A 14,678-nucleotide genomic window follows, 5' to 3' on the forward strand; every position below is an offset into this window, starting at 1 on the left:
CTCAGCGGTAGAGCCCCTGCCTAGAATCCCCCAGTGAGGGGCTGGGGTGTGGCTCAGTGGTTGAGTGCTTATCAGCTGTGCATAAGGGCCTGAGTTCATTTTCAGCACTACAAAAATCACAGAAGACTTAAATGAGCTGAACCAGCCTGAGAAGAATGCCAAAACCAAACCTACCTACCTCTGTGGTTCCTGGCTTAGCGCCATACACAGGAAGGTATGAAAGAACACTGGCAGAAGACATTAGGGATTCCATTTGTCCTGACTTTAGTCGAACATATTTATGTATCTATAGAAAGAGGGGAAAGAGAAATAATAATCCTATGACAAAACCCAGGGACCACTGCTATAGACACTGGGAACCAGTATGGTGGCATACCTGTAATCTCAGGACTTGGGACAGGGAGTTCTAGAAGGACAGTGAGCCCAACCTAGGTCCTCTGCAAGATCAAATGCTCTGAGCTGTAAAAGTAGTTTTCTATTCTTCTGTAGTAATGGTCATTCCCAAAGCTTTCTGCCTCCATCTGCTAACCTAGGCCTAGTCCTGGAAGCTTCTAGCCTCTGTGCAATTTTATCTAGGCCTGGAATGTTTTCAGCTTCTGAGGCTTGCTGTTGAATAAGCACACTCTACCTTTTCCTGAACTCTTGCTGGCTGGCTCAACTCAGCTGTCCTGGCTCAAACTCCTCTCCAAGCTGACTTATTCAATCTGGCTTTCTCTCAGCTTCCGAATTGCCTCTGCTTGGCCTCTAATTCTAATAATCTTTTCTAATCCCGTCTCCTCCTTATTCTCTTGCTCATTCTGTCTTCACCTGTGTCTAGCTTGTTCTCTCTTCAATCTGTCTCTGTAAAACTTTCCCGGTAAGCCTGCCTCCTCTCTGTGCTGCTGTACTCTCCCTCTCAACTCGACTGCACTGTTCTCCACAAACTCTACTGTATCCTGTACTGTACTCTCCTCTCCTGTACTGTCTGTCTGTCCCTTAAGTAGCTTTCCCCTTCCTCTCTCTTCTCATGCGAGTTGGGCATAGCCTGTTCTGTCAAATCTTTCTCTGATTCATCACTTTGTCTGCCACTCAACTAGACGTCACTCTCCAACATGGGTGCTTCCTTCTACAAACTAACTTCACATTCATTGTTTGGGATTAAAGGTGTGTACTAAGGGCTGGCCACACCCTAACTAGAAACAGGTTCAGATATCCTGAAACACTTAACTTCTGAACTGTGCCTACAGCCTGATCCGCTCCTGTCACAGATGCTGTATTGTGAAAGCCTCATTTCTTCCACACACACCTATGTGTTTTATACAATTGCAATAACAATTATCATGAACTGTTTCAAATCTCTCGGGACAATATATAGAATGGCTGAACTATTTGTCACGCTTAAAAGTGGTATGATGTCAATTGTTGTCTCAGATCTGAAAAAGGCATTCGACAAAGGGACAGTCTTTTTAGGCCTGCTGACCTGTGGGATGGTTCTGTTTGCTGGTATTTCAGGTGCTGGTGCAGGGAATCAAACCCACGGCCTTGAGCACGTAAGCAAGCACCCTACCATTTCGTTGCACCTCTAACCCTTGTTATTTGTTGGCTTTATTTTCGTTTTCACCGAAAAATACTTATTCTTTTCAAATTATATGTGTAAAGGAGGGGCATGCGAATACAGGTGGCCTCACGCTAGAGTTGTAGGTAGTGTGAGCAGCTGCTGTGAGTGCTGGGAACCAGAGCAGTGTGTGCTCCTAACCACTGAGCTCTCAGCCCTCTACCTATCCTTCTGCCTTCGCCTCCAAGGTGCCGGGATTATAGGCATGCCTCCTCGGTTCTTTGAAAAACTAATTTAAACAGGGGCTAGAGGATGGCTCCGTAGTTAAGAACACCCAACCTTCTTGCAGAGGACTCAGTCTGGTTTGAGCACCCACACGGCAGCTCACAATTTGCCTTTAACTCCAGTTCCAGGGGAATCTATCACCCTCTCCTGGCATCCCTGGGCACTTCCTGCACTCTGGCTGGAATACAAACACAACCTCTTTATAAAAGAGAACATAATTTAGATTTTTAAAAATAATTTAAAAGAGCCGGAGAGATGGCTAAGTAGTTAAGAGCACTGGCTGCTCTTCCAGAGGTCCAAGGTTCAATTCCCAGCACCCACATGTCAGCTCACACTTGTCTGTCACTCCAGATCCAGGGGATGTAACACCCTCACGCTGACATACATGCAGGCAAAAACATCAATGCACAGAACACAAAAATAAATTATATCCTTAAAAAACTAACGATTTCTAAAAATTAATTTAAATATAATAGTTCACAAACTAGCTGTTAGCCCATGAGAATTTATTATGTAGTATAATTAATTTAGAACATTCAAGAAAGGACCATGAAATAATTGAACAATTAGAAAAATGTTATCTAAGATTTTTTTATTCCAGATTTAAAAGATTCTGAAGCTGGGTGGTGGTGGCATATGCGTTTAAGGCCAGCACTGGGAGGCAGAGGAAGGCAGATCTTTGAGTCTGAGGCCAGCTTCATCTAAAGAGCAAGTTCCAGGCTAGCCTGGGCTAAATGGAGAAACCCTGTCTTGAAAAAATCTAAAAAAAAAAAAAAAAGCTGTAGTTCAAAAACTAGAATTAAGTATTCAAGAAATCTGATCTTGAAATGAGAGAGCTTGTAAACATTGTGAGCTATGGGAATGAATGACAGATTTGATCCCATAAACCTGGGAAACTCCCAAAGAGCAGCAGACAGCCAATACCTAACACAGGGACGAGCAGCTGCCTGTGACGTCCATGACAAACAGTAAGTATACACTCACAGCAAACGGAGGATAACTCCACTCCACAGGAGATTAAATACCAGAGCAGGACAAAGCCTATAAAAAGAGCAACCAGAGTAAAAACAAATAAAACCCCCCGATATCATCACCCTGATAAACACATATGGGGGCTGTGGTGGGGGATGGCTATAAACCAAGTGTTTGGAAGGAGGAGGGAGAGCCATCTTGAGTTCACAGTCAGCTGCACTACAGGATGAGTTTGAGGTTAGCCTGGGTTATACACCACGTCCACAGCCCTGCTGCAAAAACAAAGAGTCGAGGAGTGAGGCTTTAATAAATGGTAAAGCATTTGCCCAGCATGTGCAAAGCCTTGTGTCCTAGCCCCAGCAGGCCATCCCCCACCCCTGAGAAAACCCTAACATAACGATATGCTGTTTTCCCTCTAAGATTGGCAAAGACTGAATTGTCCACTGTTGGCAAAGGTACAGAGAAATCCTAGCTGTAATACAAACTGGTAATGAAAATTAAAGTAATGGAATTGTTCATCCTTTTACGATGTAGTTTGCCAACTTTTATCACAAATGAGAACACGAGTTCTCTCAATTCTATTTCTAGACACATTTCCTAAAGAATTTGTATGTCTAAGAATGTTCTTACAGATTTGCTTAAAATTGCATAAAATCAGAAACTGGGCATAATTAGTCCATGTCATCAGTCCAAGCATGGGAAATCAAAAGCAGGCAGATCTCTTGGAAGCTAACTTGGTCTACATAGGCAGTTCCAGGCCAGCCCAGGATACAGAATAAACAACAGAAAGACAGGGGCTGGAGAGGGGCTGGGTGGTTAAGGGCACTTGCTGCTCCTGCAGAGGAACTAGGTTTGATTCCTAGCACCCACATGTCGGCTCACAACCATCTGTAACTCCAGTTTCGGAGGATTCAATACCCTGCCCTGATCTCCTGGCCATCAGGAGATGAACAGACATACACAGCAAACAAAACATTCATATAATATAAATATTATAATATATATCATATATAGTATGTATTATAACATTATGTAGTATATATGATAAATACTACATAGTATATTATATATTATAATATATAAATTTTATAATATATTACATATTATAAGTATATTATATAATATATTCAATTTTATATATTATATGATAATTATATTCAATATGTATAAATATAAAATTATATATGAATATATTATATATAACTATATATAATATATATCCTAAACATCCAGTTAAATGAGAATATATATCATGCCATGTCCATATTTGTGATCAATATTGTATTGATTACCTATCACTGTAAATAAAAGCCCTCCATATCTACCCCCTCACAACAACAATAAGCATCCACTATCTCAGAGTTTCAATGTGTAAGAGTGATAAGCAGAGGTGGTTCTGCCCAGGATGGAACCTGCTATCAGCCAAAGCTGTCTAGGAGCTGCTAACAGGATAGCTCACTGGCAAGTGGCTGGCAAGTGGCTGCTCATGGGCCTCCCTCCACAGGCCGTCGGGGTAGCCTCAAGGCACAACACTGAAATCCTTCCCTAAGTGAGCAATCCTACAGACGCTAAGGCCGACACTGGACTGTCCTATGCCCTAGCCTCACAAGTCACACACTCCCAGAGCCAAAATTAAGTCATACAGAACGGGGACATCGTATGAGTCAACTTTCCACCATGATGGCCCAAATATCTGACAGGAAACGGTAAGACACTGTAAGAGGCCACTTGTTTTGGCTCATGGTTCCTGTGGCTTCTGCCTTCAGTCCTTGGAGGACGATGTGTGGAGAGAACTACTCACTGCAGGGTGGACAGAAAGGGAAGAAATGGCAGTACATGGAAGGGCTTGATGAAGCGCGTCCCAGGGTGGATCTGTGTAAGGATTAACTGAGGTGCTGGACCTGCCCTGAATGGGCATGCTTCCAGCCCCAGCCCAAATCGGGTGAAAGTGAAAAAGGAGGAAGGCCGCCGCCTGCTGTCTCCACCACGGCATGACCAGCCCGTCCTGCACTGCCCTCCCTCTACCACAGACGCCTTGGAAGCCCTCAGGTGTCAGAGGTTATGCCTTGAGGCTACTCCAACAGCCTGTGGAGAGAGCAGCAACTTGCCAAGAGCCAGCTGCCAGCCATGCGGTGGCTGATCAGACAGTTCCAGGTCAGCTTTCCTGGGCAGAGCCAGCTCTGCCTGTGTTTAAAAAACAAAAAACAAAAACAAACAAACAAAAAGCCAATGGTCCTTTAAGTCGTTAATCACCCCAAGCCTGCTTTTCTTTTCCTGTGTCCCGCAGTCCTGACTGCTCAAGTCAGAAACCTGGGAGCCAGCGTAGCTTCTTCCCTCTTACATAATCTGTACAGACACCCACACTACTCCAGCTGCACGGAGCACCTAAATATCCCAGATTTGCTGAGTTTTCTTCATCTCCATGGCTATCACCCAAGTTAATACTTTTTAAAAGACTTACTTCTATTTAAAAACTTTTAAAAGATTTATCTTATGTATATGAGTGTTTTGCCTTTATGTCTGCACTGTATGGATGGACCGCCCGCTGACGCCAGAAGAGGGGATCAGATCCCCGGGGACAGGAGTTACTGAGAACGTGGGTACTGGGAATTCAATGGAGGTCCTCCAGAGGGGAAGCCAGTGCTCTTCACCACTGAGGCATCTCACCAACCACCCCCTTATTTATATTTTTTTATGAGCGTTTTCCCTGCAAGTATGTGCACCTCATGCATCCTTGATGCCCTTGGGAATCAGAAGAGGGCATTAGATTATCTGAAGTGAGAGTTACAGATGGTTGTAAGCCATCATGTAGGTGCTAGGAACTGAACCTGGGTCCTAGGACTTTAAAAATGGTTCTAATTGCATTTTTAAGATCCCTTTTTATTTGTGTGTCTGTGTGGGTTCCCAGAAGAGGGCGTTAGAACATCTGGAACTGAAGCTACTGGCTCACATGGGTGCCTGAACCTAACTGTTGTCTTCTACAAGAACAGCAAGTACTCAATCTCTGAGCCATCTCTCCAGCCCCCCCCCTTCTTGCATTCTTCCTTTGTCAGAGTAATTCCTGAGAGACACCTGTCAACATTACAACTGGCAAGATCACAGAAGTGCAGGAAGGCATGGCATCTTTATAGATTTTTTTTTTTAAATTGCATGTGTATCAATCGATATCTTGCCTGAATGTATATATGTGCACCAGATAAAAGTCTGATGCCCACAGAGGCCAGAAGAGAGCATCAGATCCCGTGGAAGTGGAGTTACAGATGGTTGGAGCTGCCACGTGGGTTCTAGAGCCAAACCTAGGTCTTTTGGAAGAGCAGCCGTGAACTGCTGAGCCATCTCTGAAGCCCTAGGGTAGGGTATCTTTACTGTAAATAAAGGTAAACGTTTTTCTTGAGATTTCCATCTGGGGGAAATGAATGAGGCCCAAAGGTCAGATACATTCAGGCCTTAACTCAGGCCCATTTTAACATAAGATCCATGAGAAGAATATCACTTCTATATTAGCAAACTTTACAGCAAGTGTTGTGTGCTGGAATCCTTGCCTGCAGCTGTCGAGAGGCTTCCTCTAGATCTGCAATGGAATGGGGGAATTCTTCTTCCTTTCTCCATAATTTTCCTCATCTTTCTAGTCTGCTTCCCTGTAACTCATTGTCTTATTGCATGCTTGTGACAAGCCAGTACTCTACGTCTCCGCATATAGCCCAGGCAAGAGTTGGACTTGTCACCCCCCTGCCGAAGCCTCCTCAGCAGGACCATGGGAGCACGATCTAAGACCTCAACTCTCAGACTTTACTCTTAGCAGTACGAAACCAATTTCTATGAGAAGCACTACTACTGATGATCTCATGACTGTTATTGCCTCGTGTTAGACATCAAGCACCAGCTGAATACTGTTCCCCTACGGGACATGCGCCTCACGGCAGTTACATGTCTCACAAGTCACTTTAAGAAGGTGTGGGGGCCTATCTAATAAAACATTCTGAGCAGTGTGTTCTTGGTATTAACAGTTGATAGTCAAAAGAGAAAAAAGATCAGGGACAAGTAGCTAAGAAAGGCAGGGAGGGTGGATAGAGCAATTTTTGTTGGAATTAGATGACAGGCCGCCTTTTCATAGGCACTGATCTCAGAGAGTCATCCACTACCAAAATTCAGTCTGGCACACTCCTTTCTTTAGTCACAGCACTCAGGAGGCGGAGCAGAGTTGAGGCCAAATTGGTCTACATACAGACCAGAGCTACGTAGTGAGACCCTGTCTCTAAGAGGCTGGCAAGCAATTTAAAGAGAAGAGTAACATCCAGGACTCAATACCGGAGGCACTTGTTAAGGAAGAGAATTAACAACAAACCCCAGAGCAGTACTAGGGGGGTTAAGGGTGTGGGGATTGAGAGGCGTGTCTTTGGAGACCGCAAAGTGTCCGCGGATTTTGTCAATAAACAACGTTGAAAGCACATACAGCTGGACACTGGGGGCACGAGGTAGACCCGGGAAGGTCCCCGGAGACTGGGTAAACCTTTGGAGACTGGGTAAACCTTTCCTCGGGGCACCAGGAACTCCGAGGACAAGAACACGCTAAGCTTAACATCTGCCTCCGAACGTACTGCCCACAACCAACCTCCGAGCGGAAGTGTACCTCTTCCTTCCGGTGTGCGCCGCACGAGACGGGGCGGGGCAGCGCGGGAGGCGGGGGCGGGGCCTCGCGTTGATGAACAGTCGCCGGGACCAATGAATGCAGCGGCAGCGGCCCGGCCTCCCCGGCGCGCCCCTTCTCGGGGCTGCAGACGCCCCCCAGGCCCATCCTTGCACCGCGCTGCACAGAGCCGGAGATCGCTCGGTCCTCCGGGTCCTCACCTCTCTGTAGCCCGTGGAGTGGGAGCGTCCTCAAGGCCTGGGTGCTCGGCGTGCTTCCTTGCCAATCCTGAGGAGCCCGCGAGGACTGCTGAGGCCGCAGGTCTGTGGCAGCGGGTCGGGCCGCGAGGGAACTGGACGCGCCGTGTCTACGGGACACGTGGGCGGGGCGTGGGAGGGAGCGTGTCTGAGCGGAAGCGTGTGTCTCGAGGTTCCCCGGGCCGGCTAGCACCTGGCCCTCGGGTGGGCTCGCCAGGTGCGCAGGGGAGTGGCTCCAGGTGCGGGGGAGTGGCGCGCGTCCTGGTCCGTAGTCCTGGAATTGCCTTAGGGTCCCTTTGCTCACGTCTGACAGGGCTTTGCATCCCGCTGGCCGGAGCAACTTTTTGTTTCCTAGTTGGTGAGGTTGTTGCCATCCAGAGGCGAATCGTAATTAGCACCTTGCGTGTTTGTTAACTTTCTGCCTCAACAGGCTCAGGGTGGATGTAAGGTGGGCCCTGTATAGCCCTTACCCGCCAAGGGCTAGCAGGAAGGATATATAACGCCCCAAGAGGGGACAGGATTCCAGCTGTGGCTGCAAGACTTTGAAAAGATTCCCTCTCCGCCCTCCACCCCCACCCCCCGTCCCGGTTCTTGTGCTTTTGAGCACACTGCATTTGAATCTGTGTTCCGTCTCAGCATTTTTGAATGAACGAATCTTAACAAAAGAATTGCGTTGGCTTCCTCTGTTGTATTGAGCAAGAGCCTTTCCGTTAGATAAACATAGACTTTGGTACCCCAGTGCAGGTTGGATTGATTCGCTGCCGAAACAATCGCGTCTGGCTACTCCTCATCTTTAATAGATAATTAGTAAAACGCTATTCATTAGTCAGAGGAACCAGGCAAGATGTTCCCGGGGGACTGAAGCCAGCTTACTCACCACCACCACCACCACCACACCCCCGCCTCCCCCTCACAGCTTCCAAACTAGGTAACTGCTCCCGCAGCTACACCCACAGTTGCTCCCCAGGGAGAGCAGCCACCCTGATTGGCACGGCCCCGCACTGTCTTTGACACCCAGGCATAAAGCTTAGCAAGGATTTTTTTCCCTCCCAAAGAACACAGGTGCTAAAATTCAGGTATCAGAAGCTGTTTCAGTTCTTCAAAATCTGGCTGTCACAAGTTTACTAGGAATCCCTCCCACGTGGTCAGTTCTGTGGGAGAATCAGGCCCACTACTTTCTGTCGGAACTATAGAAAATAATGTAAAACTGTGTCACGCAACATATCCCACAGTTAGTGTTACGGAATCGGGGAGGGGAAAATATCACAAGGCGCTGGAGCATCCAAGATGGCTTCCTGGAAGAAGTGCTAGGCTTCTTCCTGTGGCTCACCTGTATCCCCCGCCTCCTGGCAGTGCCTGCTGGAGGACAGGTGCTTCATAAATATGGTTAAGTTAAACACTGTGTCGTGTCTCTAGAGGCTGATTAAGATTTCTATGGGACGGTCTGCTGAGCAGGGGACAGCAGGTTGTCAGGCCATTGAAGTACCTAAGAGCATAAAGGTGTATTGGGTAAAGTGGGTGCTGACGTTTCCATGGGCATTCATCTGGATGTCGTTTGTAGGAGTGGTTGGAAGGACAATGCAAATGAGCCTTTGACATCATGATGGATATCCGGCAAAGAAAAGAGACAAAACCCATAGAAGTTTCTGAGGATTTTCCATCACCAAAAGAAGATGTGAAATTGGAAAAGAAATTGCCATCTGGTAGGTGACTGGGGCTAAAGCAGTATTTTGGATTCCTTTCACTTCCGCGTATTAACATATGTCACGATCTAATAGGGTTAAAAAAAAAAAATTGGTGAGATGTGTGAAGGACACTTGTCCCAGCACCCAGAAATTCTGACTGTACTTTGATTATATTGGCTTTTCAGCTGTAATCAGTAAAAGAGAGCTTTGATGAGAAGGGATCCTTGGTAAGTTATGTTTTGATTAAATTACAGTGGCAGTGTCATCAGGCCCTTGAGAGGGATGCTTCGCCTGCCCTAGCCAACTGTCTTTTTCTACAGTACCTTGTATAGCGTCCCCTGCCCGTACCCTTATCTCCGTTTAGTCTCATGTCATTAAAATGACTAGTCTTCGAAAAGGAGATTTAACATTTTTGTATTCAGGCAAATTCCTGAAGTTACCTCTTTTGCTTTATTTAGGGAGTGGGTAGGAAGGGAAGGCAGGAGAAGGAAAGGAACTTGGCGAATTGTTTATTATATAACGCTGAGCAGTTGCTAGGTAATTAAACATGGCCAAATTTCTTCTAGTGAGCATGAAAAACTCCACACCCGTCAGCCATTTTCTGTATGGGACATAATTAATCCTTTGTAGCCGGATGAATTCTTACCAGCCAGAGCTAGTAGATGGCAGAGAAAGCTGTCTAATAAGATAAAAGGTCTCTCAGTCGGAAAGGTAGGCCATTCGGCCAAGCTGATGAGAGGCATCAGAATATCAAGCTGATGATATTAGGTAATTCGGAGTAGTTTCTGATGATGTGCAGTTAACATTTATGTTAGATTGTGTCTTTTTTTTTTTAAATTACATGTATTTATTTGCCTTGTATGTGTGGTGGCTCACCAGGGCATGCATGTGAAGATCTGAGGAAAACTAGCATGAAAATGTTCTCTCTTCCCACCTTGTGGGTTAAAGAAATTAAACTCAGGTTATCAAGCTTGGCAGCAAGCACCCCTGCTCACTGAGCTGCCCCACCAGCTCCTAGGTTGTTTCTGGTTTTTTGAAGATGTATTTATTTATTTATTTTCTGCCTCCACATGTACTACATGTATGCCTGGTGTCCTCTCAGGTCAGAATTGGGTATCGGGTTCCCTGGAACTGGAGTTACAATTGGTCATGAGCCACCATGTGGGTGATGGGATCCGAACTTGGGTCCTCTGCAAAAAGCAGTAAGTGCTCTTAACCCCTGAGCCATCATTCCAGCCCCATTTGGTTTTATTTTTAATTAAACAAAACAAACAAAAAAAAAACAACTTTGAAGATAGCAACCTTGAAAATAAAAGACAATTTTAAAAAGAAGGAAAAACTGCTTCTGCCAACCTGCTCATCCAGGGCATAGATGATGGCGTTTTTCTTGCTGTCTGAAGGTTGCATCTGTACGTGGTTACCCTCAAGCAGCCTTATAAAGCGAGGCAAGATCCATGCACTGCTCCAGAACGTGCTGTTCTTCCTGTTGCATGTCCCGAGCCTTTCATAAGTACACCACGTGCGTGTGCCTGGTGGTCAGAAGGAGGAAGGAACCCCAGGAGGTCAGAAAAGGGCATCAGGTTCCCTGGAACCGAAATTATAGTTTGTCGCTATGTTAGGTACTGAGAATAGAACCTGTGTCCTTTGTTACTGCAATAAGTGCTCTTAATTCCTGAGCCGTCTCTCCGGTCCCTAAGATATTAGATTGTTTAAATCCATTCCTGTTTTAGGGTTTCCACTGCTGTGATGAAACACCGTGAGCCAGAAGCAAGTCGGAGAGGAAAGGGTTTATTCAACTTACACTTCCACATTGCTGTCCATCAACAAGGAAGTGAGGGCGGGAACTCACACAGGGCAGGAACTCAAGTGGGGTGGGAACTGGGCAGGAGCTGATGCGGAGGCCACGGAAGAGTGCTGCTTATTGCCTCGTTCCTCGTGGCTTGCTCAGCCTGCTTTCTTATAGCGATCAAGACTACGCTTTGCATAGCCCACAATCAGTCACTGATCAGGAAAAGCCACTACAGCCTTGCCTGCAGCCCATCTTAGGGAGGCAGTTTCTCAACTGACGTTTCCCCCGCTTCTCAGCTGAGTCTAGCTTGTATCAAGTTGACATAAATACTAACCAGCGCATTCCCAAAGCAGTCCTAAGCTTCACTTACATATATCCCTCTTGCGTTGCAGGTCATGCCAGGCAGGTGCTCCACCACTGAGCCACACCCCCAGATCGTGCCATTTTAAGTTTCGTATCTGCCAAGAATCTTTAAAGTACAGCTCACTCTTTTGTCAACGCTAGGAAATGTGAATGGATTTTAACAGGTTTTCTTCTGTCGGCTACAGTTATTGGCCGTTTGTTTCCTTTTGCTCATTCACAGTTCGTGGCCTTAATCTGTTCCCTCCCAGAACATTCATCCCTTCTGATCATCCTTAAATCTCCTACCTTTGTATCCTTCCTAGTTTGTATGTCCTTTGATTGATGCTGTATCGTTTCTGTAATATTTATTTTTAATTACACATCTGTGTGTGTCAGTGTGCCGGATGTACAGATGAGCACAGGACAGAAGAGGGCATCAGCTCCCCTGCACCTGGAGTCGCAGGTGGTTGTGAGCAGCCTGATCCGGGTGCTGGGAACCAGACCCCAGTCACTGTGAGAACAGCCAGTGATGCTAACAGTGGAGCTGTCTCTAAGTTCTAAATTTGTGTCTCATGTGTTTCTCTTTTCTAAAAGATCATGCCTCTGGAAGGTTCTGGAAGATCCTGTCGTCTGCGGTTGGTGGAACGGTGGCGCTTTGCATTGGACTTCTTACATCCGTTTACCTGGCTACCCTGCATGAGAACGATTTGTGGTTTTCCAATATTAAGGTACGGGGCACCTTGGGCTGTTATATGATCCACTCATTTGTTTCCCCAGTAGCTGACCATGTAGATGAATGACAGAGACAACACAGTCTCTTATCCTGGCATGATAGTGCATATCTGTAATCCCAGGACTCAGGAGGTGGAATAGGAAGATCAGACATTCAAAGGTCTGCCTGGGTTACAATGACACCTTGTCCTCTCAAAGAAAAAAGAATCCAGGACCTTGAAAGACTGACTCTAGGGTAAAGACTTAAGTGTTCGTCATTTAAAAATAGCGTCAGAATTTGTCTAATCAAATGAGTTCCTCTCTGGCTATGTCGGTGTCTGCATTCCCCCCAGCACTAGAGAGACAGAGGCAGAAGAGTTGCGAATTTGAGGCTAACCTGGGCTACTTAACCCTGTGTGAAAAATTAAAAAACAAAGTGAAGACTTGAATAGAGATCTCTAGCACCCATGTAAAAAGCCAGGCATAGTGGTGTGCTCTTACAGTCCCAGGCTACAGTTAGAGACTGTAGTTATTGTGGGCTGTCAGTGTGTGTGGAAATGTGGGTTTTGAAGCTGGTGTAGTGGTTGTGAGTCCTGCTTTCCAGTGAAATGCAGCGGGATCTGATAGGGTAGGCACGAGGCTTGTTTTGTTACTATTCATTTTGATTGCATATACCTGTGTACAAACGGGACCGAGGTAGAAAGTTTATTTTTTAAATTTATTTTTTTTCTGTCTGTTGGTTGGTCAGTAGGCAGAAAGAAAAGCAGAGGCTATTGGAGCCCGCATCCCCACCGGGAGCTACAGACCTTACTATTTACTGTGTGTGCAGACGGCTTTGAATGGAAAAGTCACTATTTGTTTAGAGTGGGGGACAGGGCTGACTCTCGAAATATCATTTCTCAGAATTTCTGAAACTCACTGGCATTGTTTCAGAGCAGGTCTGTGATTTCACAGAAGGAAATGTGCACATTGCCAGGGGTTTTGAGCTGAACATGTCTTGCTTTTCTCCTTAAGGTTTATCTTATTTATATACGGCGTGCACCTAGCTGTGGCCTGGGAGAGGCCAGCAAAGAGCATCAGATTCCCTGGAGCTGGTGCTGGTGGTTCTGGGAACTGAACCATGGTCCTCTAGGTTCCACAAGAGCACTTAACTGCTGAGCCATCTCTCCAGCCCCAGAATCATGCTTCTTTAGGAACGTTAGTACCTTTATTTTGAACAAAGACTAAAATATCCCTGTGGGACTATGTAGCCAGAGTTAAACGCCAGTAGCAGCGTGGTAGGAAGACGTGTTGAAAGAAATCACGGAATCAATTACAAACTATTGAATCAAGCTCTTTACAGCTTATGAGTGGCCCTGCTCACATCCATAAAAGGCCATACTCCATCAAGATGCTTGGGTACCCTTGACTTTTCTCTGGGTCAGAGTAATCACTGTGCTACTTTCAAACCAATCTGTGTTGAGCGCCTGTTGGTCACACTGAGCTAAATTCTATGGAGAACATGGAGTATTCAGGGCTGGAGCTTCCTAGCATGCTAAGTGGGGTAAATGTGTGCTAGACACCTAGCGTGCTAAGCACGCACTTTGCCTTGTGATGGAGTAAACAAGTAAGACGGGACCCTACCTCTCTGTGATACTTCAGGAGAATACACGCAAGGCTCCAGAGAGTGGCACTCATCCTGAACACGTGCCCAGGCCAGGAAGCGAGAGAGGCTTGGGTGTGGCAGCTGCAGCACAGCGTGGCTGGAGAACAGATGGGGACAGCGTAGACTGAGAGTAGCAACAGCTGGCGGTGGAGCGCCCCCGTGCTCCTGAGAGAAAACGGATGGGAGTGGTGTCTCAGGCTGTGGTGAGGAGAATGGATTGAGGAGGGCAGGGTAAAGCCAGAGCCCACTGCTGAGTTAATCCTGTTCAGCGATTCCTCCGTGAGACCCGAATATCCAATTAGGTACTCAGTAAGCGATTATCTTCCTGCCTGGGAATGGGGCGGAACTTAACTTTGATGAGCAGGAAGAAAAGTCAAAGCAGGGGAGAAGTGACTGGGAGGCCTCCTTTGAGTCTGGGGGAAGCTGAGCCCCCCAGGGTGAGACTTGGAAACTAGATCTGCATGGTAAAAAAGGAGAAGCAGAGGTGATCGCAGGGAAGTGAGATTGTAGTTGGCAAGTGGCAGGTGGCGCCTGGGACCAAAATTCCTTGAGCATAATAGGATGGTGTAAGGGAGTGTAAAACAGTGGCCATGGCCTGAGCGTGGCTCATGTTGCCCCGAGTGACACGCGCTGCGGTGGAAGAGGCTACAGGAACTTCTGTGTCACACACAGACCAAAAGAATCATAAATCAGTGCGTTCATCCAAATACTTCGGTGGGGACGCCAAGTATGTGGGTGTGCTGGTTAGGTCTTTGACAACTTGAAGCAGGCTCAAGTTCTCCTGGGAAGAAGAAACCTCACTTGAGAAAATGCCTCCGTCAGACTGGACTG

At 46.5% G+C, this 14,678-nt stretch overlaps 1 protein-coding gene across 1 annotated transcript in view; it reads left to right on the forward strand.

The window, feature by feature from the left end:
* Positions 1–7,642: 7,642 nt before the first annotated feature.
* Positions 7,643–14,678, forward strand: part of Dpy19l3 (dpy-19 like C-mannosyltransferase 3) — a 63,660-nt gene continuing 56,624 nt past the window's right edge. Inside the window, exons 1-3 of the mRNA XM_028754212.1 lie at positions 7,643–7,739; positions 9,237–9,378; positions 12,086–12,219. Coding sequence (XP_028610045.1) covers positions 9,276–9,378; positions 12,086–12,219 — 237 coding nt within the window. The 5' untranslated portion in view covers positions 7,643–7,739; positions 9,237–9,275. The remainder of the gene's footprint in view (positions 7,740–9,236; positions 9,379–12,085; positions 12,220–14,678) is intronic.

Source organism: Grammomys surdaster, unplaced genomic scaffold, assembly GCF_004785775.1.
Source record: "Grammomys surdaster isolate TR1022 unplaced genomic scaffold, NIH_TR_1.0 125984, whole genome shotgun sequence".
In the NCBI taxonomy this organism is placed as follows: Eukaryota; Metazoa; Chordata; class Mammalia; order Rodentia; family Muridae; genus Grammomys; species Grammomys surdaster.